This window comes from Silurus meridionalis, chromosome 1 (genome assembly GCF_014805685.1).
Source record: "Silurus meridionalis isolate SWU-2019-XX chromosome 1, ASM1480568v1, whole genome shotgun sequence".
Taxonomy (NCBI): Eukaryota; Metazoa; Chordata; class Actinopteri; order Siluriformes; family Siluridae; genus Silurus; species Silurus meridionalis.
The window spans coordinates 8,044,540-8,071,540 of record NC_060884.1 but is presented as its reverse complement, the minus strand read 5'-3'; the positions used below and the strand labels follow the sequence as shown (position 1 = coordinate 8,071,540).

The following is a 27,001-nucleotide window of genomic DNA, read 5'->3' as shown; positions in this document are numbered from 1 at the left end:
TCCCTAATGTCTGTGTTACCTTCTGCCTCTTCCTTTTAGTTATGCTGCCATAGCGAGTCTTGCCGGAGTCACTAACTGCAGTGTTCTTAACTTTTATACAACAATAAGGATACTTAATAAGCCATGTTCTTTTCGATTGTAGTTCACTTTGGTTTCACATCAATGGCCTGGGAATCCATGAAATTATAGAGTAACACAGGAGCTTTGAGGATGAATTTGGACTGTACTTAATGTCAACAGTCTGCTACACTGAATCAGGACTACAGTTTGCATTCGATCACCATCACTGCACACCTCCACAACGTTTATCTGCAGTAAATAGACATTCGGTGCCACCCAGATGAGGATAGGTTTCTTTTTGAGTCTGGTTCCTCTCAAGGATTCTTCAGTATGCCACCTCAGGGAGTTTCTCTTTGTCACATTTGCCACCTGCTCACTCATTAGGGACAAACTCACACTTATAAAGAACAATCTTATTCGTTCTTTATCACCGCATTATCTGTGTAAAGCTGCTTTGAGATGAAATATGTATATATGAAAGTGTTAAGCTTTTCTGAGCTACACAATATTAGGCAGGTGGTCATAATGTTATGCCTGGTCAGTATATATTATCTCTCTCTCTCTCTCTCTCTCTATATATATATATATATAGAGAGAGAGAGAGAGAGAGAGAGAGAGAGAGAGAGAGAGAGAGATCATTACACGTGTTCCTCTGCTGTATGTTGTTCCCCTGCTGTACTTCTGTACCTAAGCCCGAGATGCTCCTCCGTTTAGGGAACTCTCGTAACCAATGGCTGCGCCGCCGTCATGGCTAAACTGGGCGTTTACTGGAGCTTACCGGAGTCTCCTCAGCGGTCATCTGGCTGCTCTCATGTGCTTGTTACAGAAGTTACACAAGAGCTGAGGTTGCTGTTGTTTTATTTCCCTGACTAAGCGGTGTGGTACTTAGCTACAAGTCCCGATCAAAGCCGAGTACAAAAAAAGAAAAGTAATTTCAAGCCGTTTATGGAGCCGATAGGTAAAGATGCGAGGACGAATCCGGCTGCTTCGGCGAATATATTTTCTCAGATACTTTTCTGGTAAGTACAGTAATACACCGCTAACACTTGACTCGTGTAACTCGCCTCTGCCTGGTGGAGGTCTAGTTAGCCGCATAACTACTGTAGCTAGCAGGCGAACTAGCCGGATTAGTTTAGAGGCGATGGAAGTAGCGGGTTGTGCTTCTGGGTTTAGACAGATGGAGGGGAAGCGCTCTGGGCTTTTCGTTTCAGTCCACTGCTGGTGATATTGATTTAAATGAGAAACTCGGAGGTGTAATAACATCTATGTCCCAGCACGACTTTATGAGAAGGAGCTTATTTTTATTTTTATTTCTGAACTTTTGCGCTTTAAACACGCGCTAACCCACAGTTCCACTGCATTGTGAGTCAGAAGGACCCATGTGCAGTTTCCTATTTCTAGGTGATTTGACCTATGACTTGTCACATGCGGTGAGCTCCCAAAGTCGGGAATCGGAACTGTTAACTATTGTCCACATATTTTCTTTGGCCAGGAATATTAAGACCTAACCGAAACACACCCGTTTCCTTTCAGTCTTTGGTATCAAAGGAATCCGGGGTATACAGAAGCTTTTGAATAGAGCCAAGGTCTGAGTTCATTTCCTGTTCGGTTTTTGGCTCTTTAATTGATCCCAGGTTCTGTTGAGTGTGTTTTTTTACATTTACACTTGTTTGTCCAAGTCCAAGGTCAAAAATATTTGGCGCATAATGTACTTTCCTGTCTTTTGTCCTTTTGCTCAGTTGGTTAAATCCCCTGTTTCGCATCGGATACAGACGAAGACTCGAGGAAGATGACATGTACAAGTTGCTCCCTTCAGATGGCTCCAAGAGACTCGGGGAAGAACTTCAGGGGTACGTCAGAAACTCTGTGTACCATGCAAACATCAAGTACAGGTCATTCAAGATTCAACCCTTGACGAGTTGATCCATGTGTGACAGGCGTTTCTTGTTTACTGAAAAGGCCACAGTTATGAGATTGTCTTTTCAGATTAAGTATTAACTCGTATATTCATGCCGCATGCTCCTACATGTTTATCTACAGCAGCAGTTCCTAAAGCCATGCAACTTGTGCTGTCAGCTTGCCAATGAAATATATCGTCTTATCCTCATGCTGATTTTCTCTTTCTCTATTCTCACATGATATTTTAGTGTTTATTTCTCAATGTATGTTCGGTGGTGTGAAAAAAGAGTTTTCGTATTTTTTGCATGTTTGTGACACTTTAATGTTTCAGATCATCAAACTAATTTATATATTAGTGAAAGATAACACAAGTGAACACAACATGCAGTTTTTAAATGAAGGTTTTTATTATTGAAATACAAAAAATACAAAACTACATGGCCCTGTGTGAAAAAGTGTTTGCGATAACCTGCGATAAGTCTGTTACAGCGCTGTGGAGGAATTTTGCTCCAGTCATCTATGCAGAATTGTTGTAATTCAGTCACATTGGAGGGTTTTTGAGCATGAACCGCCTTTTTAAGGTCATGCCACAGCATCTCAATCGGATTCAGGTCAGGACTTTGACTAGGCCACTCCAAAGTCTTCATTTTGTTTTTCTTCAGCCATTCACAGGTGGACATGTTGATGTGTTTTTGATCAGAATCCAAGTTCGATTCAGCTTGAGGTCACGAACAGATGGCCGGACATTCTCCTTCAGGATTTTTTGGTAAACAGTGTAATTCATGGTTCCGTTTATCACAGCAAGTCTTCCAGGTCCTGAAGCAGCAAAACAGCCCCAGACCATCACACTACCACCACCATATTTTACTGTTGATATGATGTTCTTTTTCTAAAATGTGGTGTTACTTTTACGCCGGACGTAATGGGACACGCCTTCCAAAAAGAAATGGCTTTATAACCTTTTCCAGACTGATAGATCTCAATTACTTAATCAATTGTTTCTAAATTTCTTTGGATCTCGGCATGATGTTTAGCGGTTGAGGATCTTTTGCTCCACTTCACTTTGTCAGTCAGGTCCTATTTAAGAGATTTCTTGATTGTGAACAGGTGTGGCAGAAATCAGGCCTGGGTGTGGCTAGAGAAATTTAACTCAGGTGTGATAAACCACAGTTTTAACAGGGGGGCAAACAGTTTTTCACACAGGGCCATGTAGTTTTGGATTTTGTTTTCCCTCTATAATAAAAACCTTAATTTAAAAACTGCATGTTGTGTTCACGTGTTGTATTTTACTAATATTTAAATTATTTTGATGATCTGAAACATTAAAATGTGACAAACGTGCAAAAAAATAAGAAATCAGCAAACACTTTTTCACACCACTGTGTGTATATGTATATATTAGTGTATATAGTTGTTTATCTTAATGTCTCCTTTATAAACAAAGCAACCTGTCTATGTGGTACTGTATTCCACTACAAACGTATGCCAAACTGTGTTACAAGTTGAGAAAAATAAGTACAGCATGTAATTCAGAAACATGTAAAAACCACTTTTAGCAATAATAACTTAACTTAAAATATACATTTCTGTAGGGAAATACACGTCTCTCACATTTTTACATACTCGTTACAGATTCTCAATGGATTTGAGGTCTTAGCCATTTCATAACCTTTATATTATTTCTTGTTTAGCCACTCAAATATTGATTTGCTGGTGTTTGTGGATCATTGTCCTGTTGCATGTCCCAAATGTAAGCCCCACTGAAGCTGCTGGACAAATAATCTAACACATGTCTATTAATAAAGTACATGTCCCATGTCTGACAGTTGTTTTGATGTGATTGAAGTGATGCCCTGTATTTGGTTCAGACCTGGTGCTGTTCATGATGAATCTCCACCTGGGTTGCATCTGCTCAAAGGATATTGTTCCAGAACTTTTGTGGTTTGCTCAGATGCAGTTTTGCATACCTAAGTTGTGCTGCTATATTCTATTTTGTGAGATGCTTTTCCATAATCACTCTTCCACATGTTTCTCATATAATGATCTTGGGTGTTTCTTTATTGCCAACCCACTTGATACATGCAACTTGTCAATTTGTAAATTGAATATTGTTTGGAGATAATATAGCCCATATAACCCGACACTTTATGATGAGCAGCAGTAGCTGATTCATTTTCAAATCGGATATGTTGATCGTTTTTGCTGTGATATAACAATAACAGAACGCACATACGCACACCAGATTTGAATATTCCAGATTTAATATCTCTAGTAAAACGTTTTGTTTGGTTATAGAAGTTGGTTGGAGTTATAAAATTTTTATTAAGGCCCAGATAAATACCTCAAATTAAAGGAGGGTGGACTTACTTTTTCCCTTGATGTATGTAGGTGGTCACATAGGTGACTGTTTTTAATGCATAACCCTAATGTAAGTGGCAGAAAATGAAAACTGTAGAATGAAGGAAAGAAGAGACCCATCCAATGGATCCAATGGGTCTCTAAATTGAAGTTAGTCCATTAAAATTTTTTTTAAACAAACCTAAACTTTTTTTTTAATTAACTGTAAGAAAAGCATTATTACGGCATCAGCAATTTTATAAATGATATAGGGTGGGTGTGTACTTTGCTCTTTAGGATTTTTATGAGCTATAGTGCTGTATGTATATCATAGCTCTTCTCAATATACACCTGACTCCTCAGTGTATCCTAGAAAGTGTTGTATGCAAATAATGGGAAAAATCATATTGCTTATGAAAAATCCCCTAAAAATAAATGGATAAGATATATATTTATTAGACCCACAGTGGGGAAATTTCTGTTTTACAGCAGCAAAGAAATTAAATGTGCAAATATATAAAAAGTACAGACATAATACAAGTATATACATTACCACCAATAAAGTAGTTACACTTTTGAACATATTTTACATAGGTAATATTGCACGGTTTAAATTAAATTGAATTAGTGTTATTACACAGTTATTGCACAAAACCTTTATTATGGTGACTGGTTCACTGGAAGCAACTCTGATTGTACAGTCGATTAGCAGCAGGGAGGAAAGACCTTCCGTATCTTAGGATGTTTCATACAGGGGGTGAGTCTTTCGTCAGCAATGATGATTAGCGACCATCCTCCTTTCTCCCACCTACTTTGCAGTGTCCAGGGGAATCCCCAGGACTGAGCTGGCCTTCCTGATCAGGAATAATACAAAATACATATAATCTCTGTATGTAAATGTGCAAATACTCTTAACTCTAATTGTTGTAGTGTGTATAGCTTTTTATTTCTTTACCAACAATGTTGGGAGGTCATATAAAAGAAGTTACTGTGTTTCAGAAGAGAAAGATTAATAGCCTACCTCATGCAAAGAAAACATCTAAAGGTATTGCTGAATTACCACTGGAGCTGGGATAAGAACTTTCCAACGCATTATTAAAACTTTTCAGGATAATGATGAACTTGAGTATGAAAAAAGAAATGTGGACAGGAAAATCTTGAAACATTGCATTTCTTGGTGAATTCACAATATAAAAATTTGACAGTAGAACTACAGTGGGTTTAAGAAGTCTACACACCCCTGTTAAAATGGCGTGTTGTTGTGATGGATGTAAATGAAACAAGATATATTATGCCAGAATTTTCCCCACCATTATTATGAAATCGCAAACTAAATATTCAAATAAAAAAACAATAATCATTTTAGTGAAAACAAAAAAAAGGTTCACCCTTTTGTTCACACCCTCTTAGAATCAGGAATGTAGTAGTGTTCAGAATCAACTAATAACATTAAACTTAGTTTAAATACCAAATCAGGTATTAGATCTTATTGTTAATAACTATAATTAAGGAGAGGCTTACAAACATTGTCCGAAACATTCAATATACCATGGAACCTTGTGAAGACAGTAACCAAGAAGAGAAAATCTGCCACAATAGTTACCAATAGAATAGGAGGCCCCCTCAAAATTTATAAGAAGACCAGGAGAAAACTGACCAGGGAGGCTGCTAAGAGGCCTACAGCAACTTTAAAAGATTTGCAGCAATTTCTGCCAAGTACTGGTTGCTCTCTACATCTGACAACAATCGTCTGAATTCTTTAGATATCTAGGCTATGGACTTTTTTTTATTAAGCAAAAAATCATCCAAGCCTGGCTAAAATACCACATCTTCCAAAAACAAGGAATAATGTGTTACAGTCTGAACTTTTTGGGCATAATTCCAAAAGATATGTTTGGTGCTTTTTCTTTCCCATTCTTAGCTAGAACTGCTTTATTCATAGCTCCAAATACCAGTCAATTTTGGCACAAAAAAAAAACACTTTTAAAATTAATAGGAATTTCACCTTTCAGACTGATGATGACTCAAGGCACATTCCAAAATCTGACTACAACAAAACACAATCAAGGTTCAGATTTAAATCCATTTGAAAATCTGTGGATTGACCTGAGTGCGATGTACTTACGAAAAGCCCAGCCAAACTGATAGAAATAGGATGCTTTTGCCAGGAAGAGTTGCAAAAATAAAAAGTCAAAAATGTGCCAAAACGAGTGACTCACCTCTTCCCTCAGCTTTATAACATCATGGTGTGACTGATCATCTTTATTCCACTGGAGTTACTGCAGGTCTGCACTCCCCTTATCAAAAACCCGTACCAGCAAACTCCTTCTCCATTCCTCAGGCATCCTCTCATCTTCCAAAATCTTGTTAAACAATCTAGTTAAAATATATTTATGTATATTTCCCCTCTAAAATTATTTTTATATTATATATAATTCTTATTCTTATATTTAGGTTGCGATTTTACAATAAAGGTGGAAAAGGTATTAATTTTGATAATTGTTTAATCGGACGATTATTATTATTTTAATTATGTTTTTCGATTAATCAGATACAAGATCTATTTTTAATTGGATGTTTTGCTAATTATAACTATATTAAACCCTAATTCAGGGTTCAGCATATGTATGTAAAAGTGTACTTAAAAATGCAAAAGCCACATATTGAGTTTTTAATGTTGACATTTCAAAGCTCATAGTGGTTTCCTGGTGGTATCGTGGTTAGGATTCTGTGCTCTCACCGCTGCGGCCCGGGTTCGAGTCCTGGTCAGGAAACCGACCCCAGCCATTAGGGTTGCACAAGCCAGTGCACTCTTAGTGTCGGTCCCAAGCCCGGATAAATGGGGAGGGTTGCGTTAGGAAGGGCATCCAGCGTAAAAACGTGCCAAATCGAACATGCGGATCATGAATACGGATGATCCACTGTGGCGACCCCTAACGGGAGTAGCCGAAAGAAAGTTTTTTTATTTTAAAGCTCATAGTAGCAGCTTGTTGAGGAGGGCATGGGGGATTTCTTCTTTAAACAAATTCACTCACGCTGGGTGGTTTCTTTCTGTAAAAAAGTTTTTTTTTTTAAAAACAGCATTTGAGTATGCATGGTAAAGCAATTTGTGAAAAAATACAACATTTGTATTGTATTTTGCAGATCAGTTGACAACCATGCTTAAAAATTCTATATAAAATATAGTAAACATTTTTGTACACATTCTGTTCATTTGTGAAGATATAAGCATTTAGAATATATAATTAAATACATTTTGTGCATTAATTAAATGTTATATGCATAGACTGAATATACAAACATTGAAAACAAGCATTTGAACGGAATAAAGCCACAGTAAATCACGTTTGAAAACAGTGTTGTAGTGTGTACAGTAAGTTAACGGCTGTGTTATCTTACCGTCACGCTAGACCGTAATTTTAGCAGCCCAACTAATCGATAGCGATTATAATCAATTTTATCAATTAGTTGTTGCAGCACATGCAGTGCAATAGAACATGTGGTCTGATGAGTCCAAATTGACCCTGTTCCAAAGCATTGGGTATGTCAGGGTAGGACAAGAAGCGCAGGAAGCATCGGCCAGGTACAGTGTTTTGGAGGCAGTGTACAAACATTGGAATCATTTTCATGAATAAATAAAATGTCCATCACAGAATCCAGACTTGCAGCCCATAGAAATTCTTTGTGGAGTAGTTTGCTGCTCCCATTCTCAATACAAAACTGGTTGGAAATTAACATAATTTGCTAAAACAATGTCAGAACAACTGTGTGCCGTGATGGCGATGCATCAAAATAACACTATAACACTTATAACAATATAACACTTTTTGGCCAGGCAATGTAATTCAGTCACTGCTGATCATATACAATAGCTAATGCTAAGGAAATTCTGCTCACATAAATAATGTTATTTAATCGGTCTGACATTTACCCTACAAAATCATGAATCATGCACATGCGTAAAGAGCTTCTGTTTCTTCTGAATGAAGGAAAAGTGTGATCTCTGCGGCCTTGATCATGGCATGCATGTTAGTATCAGAAGGGCTGGTTTCTGTGTTTCATTTCGACCGTTTAGTTTTTATTTTACAGCTTTCTGCCATGCACAGCACGGGATGCAAAATAGGGCACCACGTGGGCCAAAGATTCTTGCTTGTTAAAAGCATAAATTTTGATTTTACAGAGATTTTTTTTACTATTTTACATTGTACTCTGGGCCTGTGACAGTCATGTTACCTTTACAATAAAGTTTTATTTTTATAGTCAATATGTAACTCAATGGAAATGACTGTGACCGTGTTGGTACTAAATCAGCATGTCAGTCCAACAATAGTGTCAATACAGTTTAGCAATACTGTGACTTATAAATACATGCATAGTTTTTTTGTATAATAGAAAAAATCCATAGAGTGTTATGTAATATTACAACTTGCAGGAGCAATATTTTACCAAATAGAGTAAATTCCCAAAGCTTCCCAAATCCTATAGTTGAAAGTCAAGTTTCTAGTTGCATTTAGTGCTTTACAGCATGGTTGCTCATGAGTTGAGGCCTGTGTCTGACACTGAATATTGACCTTGTGAATACGAACAGACCACTATTAACTTCCTTTTCTTAGTTTCTGTTTGAACTCAATAATATGCTCAAGACAAAACTAAACTGCTAGTTCACTTTCCAATTTTTAAGCTTTAGTCTTCTACCTGTGTCACTTGTAAGTGGGGGTGTGAAAAAGAAAAAGTTTTACTTTAAGGATTGTGTGGAAATTCAGTTGAACCCACAAGGGTTTAAAATGATCATTTCACCTTTATCTCCAGACTTTAACTTGCCTTTGGTTTAACTCAAATTTCTGCCTTGATGTGCTTATGATATTGGCATAGAACCAGGAGTGCTTTATAAAAGTAGTGCTTTGCATGCAGTAGCTGTTTAGGATGTTTATTTCTGCTGAATCTTTTTTTTTTTCTTCATAAACAAGTAGACTGTCTATAATGTAATGTGACTGTGTCATACAGTGTATATGTACTGTATACTGTATATGAAGATTAAGGGTAATAGGACAATACTGTATGAAGTAAAAATTCAGACTTTTTGGTTTTATCAAATGAGGAAAAGCAAATTAAAAAAAATGTTTTACAGTTACAGTCACTAAAAAGGGAAGTTAAATTCACTGTCAAGTTCACAACCTGATGTAATGCACAGATCTTTAAAAGTTTTTTTTTTATTACAGTGATTTTTGAAATACAGGCAAATACATAAGTCTAAAAGACATACTGTTTAAACATAAGGCATAAGAATAATATGATATTTCTTTTTCTCAGCTATTGGGACCATGAAGTGGAGACGGCAGCTAAAGAACTCAGAACTCCTAAACTTACCAAAGCCATTATCAAGTGTTATTGGAAGCCATATACCCTCTTGGGTATATTCACCTTTATTGAGGTACACAGAAATTTCTTTCTAAGTGTAAGGAAGCACAAGTTTTGGCCAAAGTTGACTTTAGTGTATGAGCCATTCATTTGCTCTAATACAGTTTTTCAACAAGCATTCAGGTCCATAAATATTTGTGCATTGACAAGTGTCATTATTCTTATTTTAGCTGCTTATTAGAAGTGCATATTGAAGTGAAAATTCTATAATTAATAGGAACTCAAATGGTGAAGGTGAGCTATATAAGGTTAATAAAGTCTGAAGCTTTAGTTTGAGGATAATTGCATCCAAATCAGTTAAACAGTGTTGAAATTACAACATTATATTTTATGTTGTCCATATTATATTATTATACTATGTTATGTTATCCATATCATTTTAAATTTTTCGCAGTCAATGCCTAGCTAAACTCTGCAATACTAATCTCATCATGTAATATAATATACTCATTTCTTTTGACACAAAGGCAGGCAAAATATTTACTTTCAAAGTCAACAATTGGCTTCAAAATATCATCAACATTTTGATCAAAGATCTATTCAATTTTGGAAGATTATTGCAAGGAAATGTGGATTAAAATGAACAAATCAATTTTGGTTGGTAAATGTGCCATGTGCTGTTTTACAAGTAGATGGTGTTTTACCAGAGTTAATGCTTACATACAATGCTTACTAGATAAGTTAATGCTTATACAATCATGCTTTAATCCTTAAAAGATTTCTTTGCTTATAAAAATATAACTCTTTGCTCAGACCTGACTATCACACCCACAAATGGACCTGTTCACATCCGTCAATAGCACTTGTGATTCAATAGCATACACTAGAGAAAAAGGCTGTCATACATATTTTTTATATCACTCTTTCGTTGCATCTATTTTTATGCAAAAGTATTTACTCACCAATCCAAATCATTGAATTCAGATGTTCCAATCACTTCCATGGTTACAGGTGGTAAAATCAAGTACCTGGGCATGCAGACCGCTTCTACAAATGTTTGTGAAAGAATGGGTCGCTCTCAGGAGCTCAGTGAATTTCAGCGTGGTGCTGTGACAGGATGTCACCTGTGCAAAGAGTCAAGTTGTGAAATTTCCTCACTACTAAATATTCCACAGTCAAGTTAGTGGTATTATAACAAAGTGGAAGCGATTGGGAACGCAAGCAACTCAGTGTTAGATCACATAAAAATCACAGAGTGCACAGAGGTCGCCAACTTTCTGCAGAGTCAATAGCTACAGACCTCCAAACTTCATGTGGTCTTCAGATCAGCTCAAGAACAGTGCCTAGAAAGCTTCATGGAATGGGTTTCCATGGTGGAGAAGCTGCATCCAAGCCTTACATCACGAAGCGCATCGCAAAGCATCAGATACAGTGGTTTGAAGCACGCCAACACTGGACTCTAGAGCAGTGGACACGTGTTCTCTGGAGTGACGAATCAAGCTTCACTGTCTGGCAATCTGATGGAGGAGTTTGGGTTTAGCGGTTGCCTGGAGATTGGCACTTGTCTGACTACATTGTAGTTGATTATGATGTGGGTTTTTTTTTTAGGAGTTGGGCTCGGCCCCTTAGTTCCAGTGAAAGAACTCTTAATGCTTCAGCATACCAAGACATTTTGGACAATTTCATGGTCCCAACTTTGTGGGAACAGTTTGGGGACGGCCTGTTCCTGTTCCAACATGACATGACAAAGAAAGGTCCATAAAGACATGGATGAGTGAGTTTGGTGTGAAAGAACTTGACTGGCCTGCACAGAATTCTGAACTCAAACCGATAGAACACCTTTGGGATGAATTAGAGCAGTGACTGCGATCCAGGCCTTCTCGTCCAACATCAGTGTCACAAATGCACTTCTGGAAGACTGGTTCCCATGAACACACTCCTAAATTTTGTGGAAAGCCTTCCCAGAAGAGTTGAAGCTGTTATCGCTGCAAGGGTGGGCCAACATCATATTAAATCCTATAGATAAAGAATCAGATGTTACTCAAGTTCATTTGCATATGAAGGCAAGCGAACCAATACTTTTGGCAGTAAAGTGCATATATAATGTCTAGCCTAGCTATATATGTATCTATCAATTAATCAACAAATGGAATTCTTAATCCGTAATAGCATGTTCAACAACCACAATATATCAACAATCACACACATATATATATATATATATATATATATATATATATATATATATATATATATGATTGGTCAGGTATCCAAAAACATTCGGCAGTGTATTGTATATCAAAGAAATCCTGCAATTTTAAAGAGATTTCAGACTTTTTATCCAAGTGAAATTATCATGAAATATCACACAAATAGCTGCTTAAGCAACTATTTAATTGCTTAAAAGAGGTTTGGGGTGTAGCTGGCTGGAACTGTATATGTGTATAGTGCTGTAGTTTTTACACCTTTTACCTGATTTGGATGTAAATAAGAATTATTTATCTATAATTTCAACTCCAATGCACTGTGGTAGACAATATAAAAAGGTTATATGGACCAGTGGACAAATGTTTACAGACCTAAATGTATGTTCTGTCATTTTAAGCCTCGACATTGACACTTTTAATTTGTGTTATCAGGTATTACAAATTATGAGTAATGGGTTCAAAAGTTATTAATGTATTTAGCTGTTCTGTCTCCCTCTTTCCAGGAATGTATTAAGTTGGTGCAGCCAGTGTTTCTGGGCAAGCTTATTCGATACTTTGAGAACTATGATCCCAGTAACATGGATGCACTCTATGAGGCATATGGCTATGCTGCTGGGGTGTCTATCTCCACACTGGGCCTCGCTTTAATGCACCACCTTTATTTCTTCCATGTCCAAAGAGCTGGCATGAGATTTCGCATTGCCATGTGCCACATGATTTACAAGAAGGTCTGTTTTTGTACTGAGTCACACATTCACCACAAAAAAATAAATAAAAATTCAGTCCTCTTTTTTTAATGATTAGTCCTCATATTTAAATTGATTATTTAAACATAATGTTAAAAATGTTTTCTCCCAGTCATTGTGCCTTAATAGTGTCGCTATGGGAAAGACCACCACAGGGCAGACTGTCAACCTGTTATCAAATGATGTCCAAAAATTTGAAGAGGTATGTGACTTTGCGAACTGGCATCTCTTAATTATATGAATTTGCTATTTAATGCTAACATTCTTCCCCTTTCCACTCTTGAAGCACTCTTTCAGTCTAAATTGGTCTAAATTGATCTAAACTGGGCTAACTGGTAACTATACAGTAGTTGGATTCCAATTTTTGGAATATTGATGTTTTAATTTGTCCTCACTTCTTTTTCTTCTTCTAAACTGATCATGCAGACAATCTGTCACTGTTACAGACATGGAATTAGCATGAAAGACTACAATGAACTTTTTTAATTATCAAAAAATAATGAGCTTTGTGAACAGTCTGACTGCTGTGCCATTCAGGTCTACAGAGATGGAACATAACTTAAATAGGCAGAATTCCTACACAACTTTTTGTAAATTTTTACCACAGGCTTTATAGAGAGAATACTTGCATACTGTATCGTAATATGCTATCTGCACTGGGGAGATCTGCAAGCACTTGTTTAAGGTAGATAAATCGCATCATAGCACTGACTCGGTATATGCTAACTGACTGCAAACAAAGGCAAGCAACATCATCAGAATCCATTCATCCAGGGCACAAAATGTTTGTCCCTATACCATCTGGAAAGGCCAATGAGTCACCCCCCCTTTTCAACTCAGTAATTCCACAAGCCATTTATAGCTTCTAAGGAACATTTTACACTAAGCTATTGTTATTACCATTAGAGACTGCAATATACAATCTCCAGTGGTTTTATTCTATGTGCAATATACATCTCGGTACACATTTCAGTAATCAAGGCATCATACATGTGCAATCTTATTGGTACAGTGTACAGTTTATGTATTCCTAGTTCTTCTGTTTCAACTTCAGAATTTTAAAATCCATTTTTATGTTTAAATGCTAATCCTAATTGTTGTCTGAGAATTGCCAAACAAAATTTTATTTAGTTTTGCATACAGTTACCTTGCATAAAATACCTTGCTTACTTACTTACATTTATTGTACATGTATGGCATTTGGCAGATGCCCAGAAGCCTAATTGTAAAAAGCTACAATTATTTTTATCTGAATATTTAATAATACTTTTAACTGAGGATTCAAGGCTTTAGGGCCTTGCTCGAGGGCCCGTGGCCAGTAGTTTGGTGGTGCTGGGATTAAAACTCTTTTTACAATTATAATTTTAACTCAAACTAGTTCTGAGCATTTTTCACATTTAGTTCAGTTAATTTGAATCATTATTGCATTTTATTTTATTTATTTATTTATTTTTTTATTTAAAAAAAAAAATTTCAATAATGTCATGTAGATATTTAAAAGAAAAACAAGATCAACAGGCAGACACATCATTGAGGACTGAGCTCATTGCAAAGAATCAGAGATACAGATTTGGAAAGTCAGACAAATAATTTTTTGTAATGTATTACAGAGTGAGGATTTTAGATCTGAAGAGCCATTTCTATCTTCAATGGTCACTCACTCAGTTATTTTTTTGTTTTTTGTTTTCCATTGTATGCAAACTACTCTAAAGACTGGTATGTGTGAAAAATAATATATAAAAAAATAAAGGGAAGCAGCAGATTCTAAAATTGTATTAATAAAAAACAAAAAAAAGCCCATCTGGTAACAAAATCCATGCCACAGTTAAAGCTGCAGAAATTATACTATTTCTTCATTCTGATTTTTGATGTGCACATTACCATACATACATACAAACGTGAGCAAAAAAATATCTAATCTCAGAAATCTCAAAAATATCAGAATTGTGTAATTAAGGCTGTGAGTCATGAATGGCTACATTTGAAAGCATGAGCAAGTGCTTTACTGTCAGCCGCTGATACTTTTTGTGGAAATTCCTTCTGCTGGTTAAACAGAACCAAAATAATCCATGACAATGTTGCTCTGTTTGACGTTTTAATGTGGGCTTGGTGCAATCAATATCTGGTTTGTCTTATAGGCTTGTGCTTGTTTTTCAAGGTTTTTCCTTATAAGACCTTTTGATTATTTCAGCTTTTAGAATATAGTGGCTTGTGTAAGTATTCCGTGTACCCGGAATCGATCAGGTCTAATTTTGAAACTCTTGAGTCAGTGCAGCTTGAATAAGATTGGGTCACAACTTCTAGAAAGGACTCTGCATTCTACATTCATGGAGCACCCAGACAGGGTTACTGATTGGAATGGCAGGGGTTCAAGCACCGGTATCACCAAGCTGCCACTCTATGTCAGACTCTAGATGGGTCAAAAGTTTAAATATAATTTGTCCGAATCAGGCGTCATTACCTTTTTTTTTTTCTTTTTGCTTCAATTTGAATACACCACCGAATAAAAACAAAGAACCACAAACCTGCTTCTTCTGTGGTAATTCTGTTGATGTACAGATGCAAGTTTTATTGCTGAGGATACATATGAAACGTTATTACAGACGTCCCCATGACAAGCTAATAAAATCAGAATTTGTTTTAGATGCCTGTAAGATTGTGGCAATCACAATCATTTGGTGGCGGGTTAAAGCTAACAAACAAATTTACTCAGATGATTGAAATTTTTTTCCCTTATGCAGGTTGCCATATGTGGGTTTTTTTTACCTGGTAGGAAGGAATATGTCAAACATAGAACCACCTTTAGCAACAATAAATGTGTCTCTCTCTTTATGAACTAAAGCAATATTTGAGGATGTTTGTTTATGCACAGCTATAACAAGGTTCCACTACTGAATCTGGGCTTTGACTTGGCCATACCAACGTTGTCTTCAACCATTCAGAAGGTTGATTTGCTAGTATGGCTGGATTCAAGGTCCTGTTACACAACTCAATTCTAGAACAGCTGAAGCTGCTGTAGAGATGGTCTTACACTTATCTCAAGAATATTCTGGTGTAAAGTGGACTTCAATGTGGTTTGGAAGACTACAATTTTCATAGGTCTTGTGGATGCAAAAGAAGCCCAAATCATCACCCTGAACCAACATGATTCACAATGGATTTAAAGTTTTTGTACTGATTCAGTGCGTACAAATTTTGCCAGAAATGGTGCTTTGCATGAAGACCAAACAACAACATTGGTCTCATCAGTCCAAAGGATATTGCTCAGGAAGTTTAGTAGGTTGTTTGGATGTATCTTTAAAAAAATCGATCTTGTCCTGCAATATTCTGTTTGTAGACACTTCTTCCTAATCATGCTTACATAAAAATTTTCTTTCTTTAATTGTGCTGTCATTAACCTTGTAATTTATTTTTTCCCATGGCTGTCTACTATCTTGACTAAGTCTAATTAATGTACACTTTTCTTCAGGTGACAATTTTTTTGCACTTTCTATGGGTGGGGCCACTTCAAGCTGCAGCTGTTGTTGGACTTTTGTGGCAGGAGATTGGACCTTCATGCCTAGCGGGTATGGCAGTGCTCCTTTTCCTGTTGCCACTGCAGTCCATGTTTGGAAAACTTTTCTCAAAATTCAGGTTTGTAAATACAAGCACACTCTTCTACATAGTAAGTAAAGAGAAATGTTGATCTGAGATAGCAAGGCATAACCACCAAATAGAGATTAGATACAAGACTGGAATATTATGTATTTAATTGTGGTTTTACGGATGAATAATTAAAAAGCTTGACCAATGAGTTTGCGTGTTTTTGGCTTATGAGTAGATTTAACCAACACTTTGTTCTTTATATTACTTTGGTGAAGGTTTGAGTTAAATTAGTCCATTAAAAAAAGTTTTGCAGTGCATCACTGTATTTTATTTATTTTCAAACCTATTTTCTGATTAATACTGCTGATGAGTGGTGTACATCAAGTGGTATGAATTTCTACTGGCTTTCTGCGCTTAAAAGGTGGGATGTTAAACTAATGATGTTTCTCAACTGCTATTGTTTCACTTGGCTGCCCTATGCCCAAATCTTGTGCACTGACTCTTTTTATAACTTCAGTAAATTGTTTGCTTATCTCCTATAGACCGCACTGTAGTCTTCATATTGGTATATACTCAACAACAAATGCAGTCATTGAGTTCAAACAAAAGGTACCTGGTTGTAAGTTGTAACAACTACAGGTCAGGATGTAAATTTCAGGAAATAGAATCTCCAGCAAGCCTAACTATGAAAGCATTACTAAATGAAAGATCCAGAAAGCAAGAGGGAATTGAGAGTGCTATGGTACATTGTGCTTTATTGTCGACAAACCTGAGTGAACCCATGATGTACCAGTTTACCAAAACAAACTTTTCCCAGAAAACCTCTAGGTCTGAAAAACATTTAAAAAGAAAAACATTTAAAAAAGCAAATATATTTTTTCACCTAGACTTAAACAGTGTTATCTGTGGTTAAGTCCTGAAAACAAAGGCTGTTCAATAACTGTGGGTCTTTGTCAGAGAAGCTGTACACCTTGTTGTAACCCTTACCATTCAAGGTACCAATAACCTGCAACTTCTGATTCAGGCAGGCATGACTGATCATAAATCACTAAAAAGTGGCTGAGGTATTGCTGCACAAGTCCATTCAGTGCTTTAGTAGGAATTCTGGCTGCTGTATTCTGGATTAACTGGAGCTTGTTTATGCACTTGTTGGAACATTCAGACTTTATGGCATTATGTTAATCTTGAGGTAACAAATGCATGAACTCGTTTTTCTACATTGCGTTATTGCAGGGCCGTTTTTGAGAATTAGGCAAACTAGGTGGTCATTTAGGGTGTCCAAACAGATGTATCAAAAAGGCAGTGATCAGAAATCTAAAATATCTAATCAATCCACTTCTTATGCCATGAATTAGTATAACTAATTGCAGTTATAGACAGACAGGCATTGTGATGTGGGTATGTGGATGAGGATTTTTTTGGTCAAGCTTTTTCAGCACATCCAGTTTCTGCTGGTTTTTGCTAAACTAGTCAACAAGCGGGCCATTATTACATTATCTACAGGTTCGTGTTGAGTGACATGGTGAAATTCAGAATAGTGTCCACGTCAAGGTGAGCTATTCTCTTTAACCTATCAATTATTAAATAACTATGGTAGGGAAATTAGTGGCATCAATCCAACTAAGGGCTTCAGGTGTCAAGGCGAGACTTCAGAGTAAAAATGGACAATTCCAGAGTGGTCGCTTACATTAATCGGCAGGGAGGCATACGCTCCCTTCAGTTGCATCAGTTGATGCAAGTCGACACAAGAAGGTCAGAGCCCATGTAATTGTGCAAAGCGGGAACATGTGCAATCCGTGTGTGGTCTTTATCTCCCATTGTGAAACAACGAGCGAAGTTAGAAAAGGAATGATGGGTTACTTAACGTAGTCCCTAGTTCAGCTTTGATAACAGAGTGAGGTATTTCACCAACATCTTGCACAGGGACGAGAAGAAATCTCACTACAGTGAGGTTGAAAGGGGTCAACCTAAGTAATAAAGGTGGAGCGAAGCCTGGTCACTGGTCAAACTATGTGTGAAGACAGACATGGTGTCATTGGAGCTTCCGTTGTTGGTCACGGCCAAAGTGATTCCTATTGTGAAACACCTCACTCTGGTATCAAAGAACATGGAATTACATGTTGTAACCCATCATTCTTCTGTTAGAACCTGAGTTGTCATATTTAGACTCCTCTGACCACAGAACTTTCTTTCAGTATTTCACTGTCCAGTCCTTGTGTGTTTGGTTTTGTTTTGTTTTTGTCTTGTTTTTCCACAATATAGTTTTTTCCACATTGGAAGGTGCAGAAAGTTTGTGTGGTGAAATTTCACAGGTGGATGATCGTAGGGGGTGTGCCAAGTATAAGGTGCTAAAATGGCCAGAAATTGCCCTGGTTTTAGGGTCATTATGTTCCTTATCTTATCTTGTTTCCGAGATGAAATAAGGCCATTCTCTTATCATCTATATGAGCTTCGGATGAAAAGACTGAAGCTAAGCACCCCAAGGTCTTTTACTGCTGCACATGATGAAACAGAACAGCCTTCCAGAGTTGCTTTGTAATCACAAAGCTTACTTCTAGCTGCATTGATCAGCATAACAGTGAAAGTGAATACCTTTGTTTTAAAGTTGGCATATAAAGTTGGCGTATAAAGGAATTGCAATGGGCCTACACTAGAACGTTGCAGAACACGAAACTTTACTGTAGTATGCAAAGAGAAATAGTTATTTACATCAACAAATTGATAGTTAGCAGCTAATTACGACCTGATCCAGAAGATAACAGGTTCCTTACTCTAATATTTTTTTGTCTGTCAAGGAGAAAAAGCAGCACTAATTTCAAGCAACACAAGACAGGAGACAATAATATAATCATATAAGGCCAGCAGTATGTAATTTACCACACTGTCTCTGTGCTAGTATAAATCCTAAATGAATCCATGTTATTACTAAGTAGGTATAAGCATAACTACTGTGCTGCAACCTTTTCTAGGACCTTGCATAGAAATGGGAGGTGTGGAAAAAGTTGGACAGCTGACAAGGATCGAGGTCAGATTTTTTTCATTAAGAGTTTTATGACTGCTGGTTTCAAATATATAGGTACACAGCTGGTGCTAAAGGTAGAGTTGAAAGGTTTAATTGCTTCTTGTATTATCTGAAACATGGGTATGGTAGGTAAGGGTTTTAGCACACAAGTTGATCATTTTGTTTGGATGTTTGTTCACTCTCTTTCACATTCACTACAGAGCCAAAATACAGTATACCAATATATTTGTCAGGATTACTGGCTTTATTTAAAATATTTATTAGTTTACACACTGAGAAGCTCTGTTTTTGAATAACGCTGTCCGCCAGTATTGTGGTTGTTGTAATGAGCTGTTTCCTAGATCTAAAAGTCTGACCTCTGCTCAAAATCCATTTACTGATCTAAACAATTAAGAAGTCTGGTACATAAATTAGATCTTTTAATGGGTTTTCAATACATGTGTACAGAATTGTTAATACGTATTTTTTTTAATTATATTTATATATATAATTTATGATTGTTTATTTATTTTTAATATTTGTCTATATTTTCTCTCATATTACAGCCGAACATCTGCACTTTGTCACATTATATAATTTAAACTTTGATGTACAGTGTTAGACAGTTACTACATGCAACAATTACAAAGGCTCAGCCAATGTCCAAATATTTATTAAGATAACAATATATCTTTAGGAAAGATCGACCTACTACTTTGTTGTTTTTGCTCTGTGTTTTTATAATGGTTAAAATGGATAGAACTTTATCAATAATCAATCTTTTAGCAAAACTGTGTGTAATGCTAAACCAAGCTACTAAATCTCAGCTGGATTTGTAAAAGTTTTGTTTTTGTCTTACTTGAATGTGTTTATTGAATTCCAATCATCCATAAAATACATTTTACCTTTATTCAAAACGTATTCAAAATATGCACCACTTGGGGATGCAGTTTCCATTCCCCTTACAGGGAGTTTCAATGAATTCATTCACACTGGTTCACCAGCTTGCAGACTTAGGATACCAACTAATTTATAATAAGTATTACTAAGTATAATTAGTTATTTTAGAGGTAATAAAATTAAATTCTAAATTGAATAAATAAACTCTAAATGTAATTGCATTTTTACAAAACTCCAGAAAAAGCTAAGTTTTCAGAATAAAATGCTGAGCAAGCAGCCGGTGCAGTTATATAACTCCTTTATTTTAGGGGGGGGCAATAAGGATGGTTTAATATTTGACATTTGTGAGACATTCTGCACAATTCCAGGACTTTGACACACAGCACATTAGAGGGTCTAAAACATACTATCAGTCATATTCTCTGCCATATCCTGGACCTAATAAAGTGTTGCATAATGTTCAAAGATGTTTCATGATAGTGGACCTGAATTACACACAGACTCTTAGAGTCTCCTCTCCTTGTAATACAGTGGTCCTATTTCTTTTTTTTTTCTCTCTCGCTTTCTCTTTTTCTTTTGCCATTTATTCCTTTAAACTTGCCCTATTAGGCTTTTATTTCTCCAATTAAGGTCAATATGAATCAACTAAAATGTAAAGAACTGAAACTTTTAAAACTTAAATCCTGATTTGAATAAATATGTAATAGTTATAAAACTTAATTTGCAGTTGGATCACAGGAAATCACAGGAATTGTCATTACTGGCTAAAGTTTCAGGCTTGAAATTGAAACCGGTATCATACTTCTTCCCCCACTTGTCTATGTCTCTTTTTCTTCCAGGAGTAAAACAGCAGTCCTTACTGACAGCAGAATACGCACAATGAATGAGGTAGTGTCTGGGATACGAATTATTAAGATGTATGCATGGGAAAAGCCGTTTGCAGCATTGATCAACGACCTCAGAAAGTAAGTATATATGTAAGAAAGTATCTCATGTCAAACGCAGTCTGTCTACATGAAGGATTTCAAAGTTAAATTCTCCCTTTGTCACATATAGCAGGAATTGTGGGGTGTTTGGGACCAATTGCTAAAAAAAGTTAATAATAGCTATAATAGCAACTTATGGGACTATGTAGACACAGACTGGTCATGGTCCCCATGCTGACCCCTGTCCACTTCCAAAAGCACCTACAGTGGGCATGCTGCCATTTTTTTTAATGGCAGTGGAATCTTTTAGCTGGTTAATGCTGGTATAAGTACATATGCGATGTGGTCCATGCCTTTAATGCAAATTTACAAGTGGTAGAATACTTTTATTTAATAGTTTTTAAATTTTTTATTTAACTTTTATTAAATAGTTTTTAAATAGTAAAATGTTTGAGTGCTTATATTCTTTTCTCTCTGTGTCTCACTATACTGTCATATCAAAAGGCATGCTGTTAGAAGCCAGCAATATCTCTCCATCCTGTACAAGATTCTTGGCTAGTAATATTTTGAGAATCCTCAACCAGGATCTGCCTTATGAACATTTACATGCTTCTGGCATGCTGTGAAGTGGCTGCATTATGATCTCTGAGCCGGAAGGCTTTAGTTCTCAGTGTTTATTGGGAAAGAAAAACATTTTCTTTTTCAAGTCTGGATTTGAGATGTTGGCTCTGAGAATAGAGAACACACAATGAGTACACTTCAAGCCAATTTTACTTGTAATATCATGAGTCTAAAAGTAGCTGACGTGTGTCTGTGTTCTTCATTGAGCTTTTAATGCTCTCTCCTTTAATGCTCTCTCCAGGAAAGAAATTTCTAAAATCATGAGCAGCTCCTATCTGCGTGGCATGAACATGGCCTCCTTCTTCTCTGCAAGCAAGATAATTGAATTTGCGACATTCACTGTGTACGTCTTGGTGGGAAACAAAATCACAGCCAGCCGTGTGTTTATGGCTGTGTCGCTGTACAGTGCAGTCCGCCTCACCGTCACACTCTTTTTCCCTGCTGCGGTAGAGAAAGTGTCTGAGGCCAGCATCAGCATCCGTAGGATCAAGGTACAGTTCCTGATTAATTTAGTGAATGCAATATAAATACATTAGTAGTTAAACATAAAACTTTTAAATTATTGGTCATCTCTTCTAATTTATTATATTCCATATGCTGAAATGTCTACGATTGTGTACAGTGGTACCTCCGAATACGTATAATTCAGAATACGAATCGAAATTCATACAAATTTTCGAATGGGTTTATGCATAAAAATTTAGAATACTAATCCTCCGAATCTTGCGGGCTAAAATTTGAAGAGACGATGGTTCTTTCGTACCTCCTCACACGCTCTCCCACTCCTCTCAACCCTCATTTAGCGTTTTCAATTCATAGGGAGAGCACAACAATAATTCTCCCTTCTTCTCCTCCGAATGTCATCACCATCATGCCAGCATTCACTCTTCTCAAATGTAAACCCAGTAAAGATAATGTTTTTCTCTTTTAGATGTTAAGGCACCATTATTAAATGCTAAATTCTAAATCATTTTAGTGCATATTCGTTGTATTTTTAAATTAATATTTGGGGTCATTCGAAACGAATTATCCCACTTTACATTATTCCTTACGAGACGAATATCAGTATACGAATATTTCAGAGTGCGAATCGTGTTCCAGAACGAATTAAATTCGTATTCTGAGGTGCCACTGTACTAATATAGCGACAAGTAAATATCTGATTCAACCCATGATAAATTGGGCAGGCTGAACTAATCAGCATTTGGCTTAGTGTGAATGCTTCTTGGTAAGTGATATTTAATTACAAATCATTTGTCACTGAAATTAATTGATATTTTGGTAATTTTTTATATATTTTGCTGAATATGTTTTTCTTTTTAACCTGTTTAAAGTTGTAACCTCGTGCTTATTTATAGTTGTTGAGCTCTTGCTCACAACTGAAGCATATTTGGCATTATAATGCAAATGGTTTAATATTACTGGGTTAATATTAGATCAGTTCTCAACAGCAAACACGCTGCTGGTACAGGTTGTTCCTGTTATAATGAATAGGTCCTGAATTCTAATTAATTTATTTTCTTTATAGAAAAGAAAGTTAGGTTGAAATTAAATTACACATGCATGAAATTTTGTATACAAAAAGTTCAGTTCTAGCAATAGTTCATTACACTGGACCTGTTAAGTTTCATCAATACTGTAACTTTTGATATAAATATTTTTATACCAAACCTTTTATATAAATAGTGTCGTATAATAAAGATTAAAATGAAGAAGGAAATTGGTGTGCATATAGCACAGATTTAGCATTTTTGAAAGAAAAACACTGAAAGTCAGTATGGGATGCGTAAATCCGTATCCCTTTGCTCACTATTGCTGTCATGCGGAAACAGAGGCGGAAGCCGAAGTTGCAGCAAACAAAGAAAACTTTATTGAACCAAAAAATCCAACACAGACCAAAAGAGGCGGAGCCAACGCGTACGCCTGCTGCGGGCAGGAAATGTCTTGCGGCGCGCTCACAGCACGAAATACAACAGCTCCGTGTCTATAAGTAAATCCAACATACCCGGATCCGTGAAACAAAGGAAGCGTAAATCCCAGGTGCGTCCGGAAAGAGGCGCGGGCTGCGCGAAGACAGCGAGAGAGAGACGGTAAGTAGCGGGGATGAACCAGAGCGGACACACGGTCAGCGCAAAGCGCACACATGTCCCAATAGAGCAAACAGGAACACCACCGGCATACATCCACGTCGGACCATGAGCAACATACATGAACTGGTAATAAAGGACCCCGAGTGTGTGTGCAGTGAGTGTTCTTATAGGCGGTGAGATTAGTGTGTAGATGGAAGTCAGGTGTGTATTGTCAGTGCGAAGGAGAGACGCTCCTTGTGGGCAGGGCGTGCACACGAGAAGGAGCAGGGCATTCTCCGAAGCACTGAGGTTGACAGCCGCCAAAGGGGGTGTGGCAGGGGGATTCCTGACACCACCACCCCCGAAGGGGCGGCTCCGGACGCCCCGATGCACAGGAAAGCCCGGTGGGCCGGGGCACTCGGAGGAGGGCCCCTCCAATCGTCCAGGGCCAAAGGGGGCCCGGCTGGAACCGCTACGGAACCAGGGACAGCCGGGAAGGACGCGAGGCAGAGCGACCACCCCTGTGGAGAGCCGGAACATGACAACAACCCCAGCGGGGTCCCGGAACAGAGCACAGCCCAACTTGGAGACCAGGTGCGGGGCGAAGTCCTCGGCGCCGACCGGAGGCGGAGAGACGGCCCTCATGGAGACCAGGAGCGGAATGACGCCCCCAGTAAGGACCTGAGGTGGGACAGCCACCCTGAGATGCCTGGAACAGAGCCGCTTCCACCTCGGACTGGCACGACAACCCTGGTGATGACCGGAGACTGAGTGATGACCACCCCGGCGGCCTGGAACGGATTGACGTTACCCAGGAAGGTCTGGAACGGAGCCTCATCACCCACAGGGACCTGGAGTGGAGAGACAACCCTGGTGACTACCGGAGGCAGGGCAGAGCACTCAATGGGGCTTACCGGCTGGAAGACCCTCTGGATGGAGACCGGAGATGGAGCGACCACCCTGACTGAGCGCAGAGGCCGAGTGATGACCTCGGCAGGGTTTATCGGTGCGATGTCACCCTTCAGGGTCATCGTCCAGGGAGCTTGGAGGCAGGATATCGCCGTGAAAGGAGCTCGGGAGCGAGACGTCGCCGTGAGAGGAGCTCAGGAGCAAGACATCGCCGTGAGAGGAGCTTTGTGACGTGACTTCATCTCCTGAGTGCTCGTGGGGTAAGCCGTCACCCTTTGGGAGACTGTGGGGCGAGCCGTCGATTTCGGATGAGGCCAGGGGCAGCGGTTCGACGTCCCTTTCGCAGTCCCGGAGCTGAGGTGAGTGCTCTGGGGATCCCTTGGGCGAAGAGGAGGTCTGTGACGTAGCTTCACTTTCAGAGTGCTCGTGGCTGTCGAGCTGTCACCTCTTGGAAGACTGTGGGGCGAGCCGTCGCCTTCGGATGAAGCGGTTCGATGTCCCTTTCGCAGTCTCGGAGCCGAGTTGAGAGCTCTGGGGATCCCTTGGGTGACGCGGAGCTCCGAGAGGTGGAGTCACCCTCAGGGAGACTGTGGGGCGAGCCGTCGATTTCGGATGAAGCGGTTCGATGTCCCTTTCGCAGTCTCGGAGCCGAGTTGAGAGCTCTGGGGATCCCTTGGGTGACGCGGAGCTCCGAGAGGTGGAGTCACCCTCAGGGAGACTGTGGGGCGAGCCGTCGCCTTTGGTGGAGCCCGGGGGCAACAGGTCGACGTCCCTGTCGCAGTCTCGGAGGTGAGTTGTGTGCTCCGGGATCTCATTGGATGAAGAGGTGTTTTCGGGGAGGCATTGGCACGGAACCGGGCTCTCCTTGGGACGCTGGCGCGGAACCGAGCTTTCTTGAGACCCTGGAACGGAGCTGAACTTTCCCGGGAGTCCTGGGACGGAACCAAACTCTCTTCTGGGAATCGGGAGCGAAGGGAAGCTCTCGTCAGGGACCGGGAGAGAAGCCGAGCTCTCATCAGGGACCTGGAGCGAAGAGGAGCTCTCCTGGAAGCCTAGGAGCGGAGAGGGAGCCGCCTGGAAGCCTAGGAGCGGAGAGGAGCTCGCTTGGGGACCCTGGAGCGGAGAGGCGCTCGCCGGGAGGTCCTGGGACGAAGCCGAGTTTCTTTCAGGACTCTGAAGCGGAACCGAGCTCTCGGAGACTCTCTGGAGCGGAACCGAGCTCTCGGGGCCTCTCTGGAGCGGAACCGAGCTCTCGGGGACTCTCTGGAGCGGAACCGAGCTCTCGGGGACTCTCAGGGACAGAGAGGAGCTCACGGGGTCGCTCAGGGACAGAGAGGAGCACACGGGGTCACTCAGGGACAGAGAGGAGCACACGGGGTCGCTCAGGGACAGAGAGGAGCACATGAGCGAGACGTCGCCCTCGGGGGAGCTCCGGAGCGAGACGTCGCCTTCGGCACAATCTTGGTCTGTGGGGCTGCCCTTGGAGGTCTCTGGGCCTGCGACATCCTGATCAGGTGGCTCTGGGAAGGGCCTGTGGCTGTCCGCCGGTCCTAGGACGGCGATGGAGCTTTCTCCAGGGCCTCTATCCACTGCCTTCTCCTCGGAAAGGTCCAGCTGTGCGAGGGTGTTTCCTTTCAGACCTGGGCTGGTGCCCTCCCTCTCTGAGGGCCTTGAGACTGCCTGGCTGCCCTTACATGCCCCTGGAGGCTTGATGTCACTTTCAGCGTGACCCTGGGACGAGACGTTGCTGTCGAAGGGGCTCAGAAGCGAGATGTCGCCCGGAGTGAAGCTCTGTGACATGACTCGCCTTCTGAGAGCCTGTGGGGCGCGCCTTCGCCTTCAGGGAGAGTGTGGGGTGAGCCGTTGCCTTCAGGGAGACTGAGGGGCAAGCCGTCGCCTTCGGTGGAGCCCGGGGGCAGCGGTTCGACCTCCCTTTCGCAGTCTCGGAGCTGAGTTGCCAGTTCCGGGAACCCCTTGGGTGAAGAAGAGCTCTCCTGGAGGCTCTGGAGCGGAGCTGTGCTCTCTGGGCTGCTCTGGAACGCAGCGGAACCCTCCTGGATGTTCTGGAGCAGGGTGAAGATCGTCGGAGGGCCTGGGGCGAAACGTAGCCATCCTGGAGGGCCTGGAGCACGTTGGAGATTGCCTGGAGGATCTGGGGCGGAGCGGAGCCGTCCTGAAGGGCCTGGAGCAGGTTGGAGATTTGGGTGGAGGTCTCCGGGAAACCCTGGTGCAGAACAGACCTTTCCGGGAAGCTCGGGAGCGCAGCCGCGCTCTCGGGAGTGGGGGAGAGATGATGGAGATCTGCCGTCACCATCCCTAATTCCCCTGTGAGAAGCCGGATGAAAAGGGCACATGAGCAGACCTCGCCTCCAGTCACGTCCCA

General features: G+C 39.7%; 1 protein-coding gene across 1 annotated transcript in view; it reads left to right on the top strand.

The window, feature by feature from the left end:
• The first annotated feature begins 731 nt into the window (after nt 1–731).
• Nucleotides 732–27,001, top strand: part of abcc4 (ATP-binding cassette, sub-family C (CFTR/MRP), member 4) — a 53,674-nt gene continuing 27,404 nt past the window's right edge. Inside the window, exons 1-8 of the mRNA XM_046847274.1 lie at nt 732–1,079; nt 1,800–1,910; nt 9,607–9,727; nt 12,365–12,589; nt 12,720–12,809; nt 16,077–16,240; nt 20,933–21,058; nt 21,882–22,131. Coding sequence (XP_046703230.1) covers nt 1,006–1,079; nt 1,800–1,910; nt 9,607–9,727; nt 12,365–12,589; nt 12,720–12,809; nt 16,077–16,240; nt 20,933–21,058; nt 21,882–22,131 — 1,161 coding nt within the window. The 5' untranslated portion in view covers nt 732–1,005. The remainder of the gene's footprint in view (nt 1,080–1,799; nt 1,911–9,606; nt 9,728–12,364; nt 12,590–12,719; nt 12,810–16,076; nt 16,241–20,932; nt 21,059–21,881; nt 22,132–27,001) is intronic.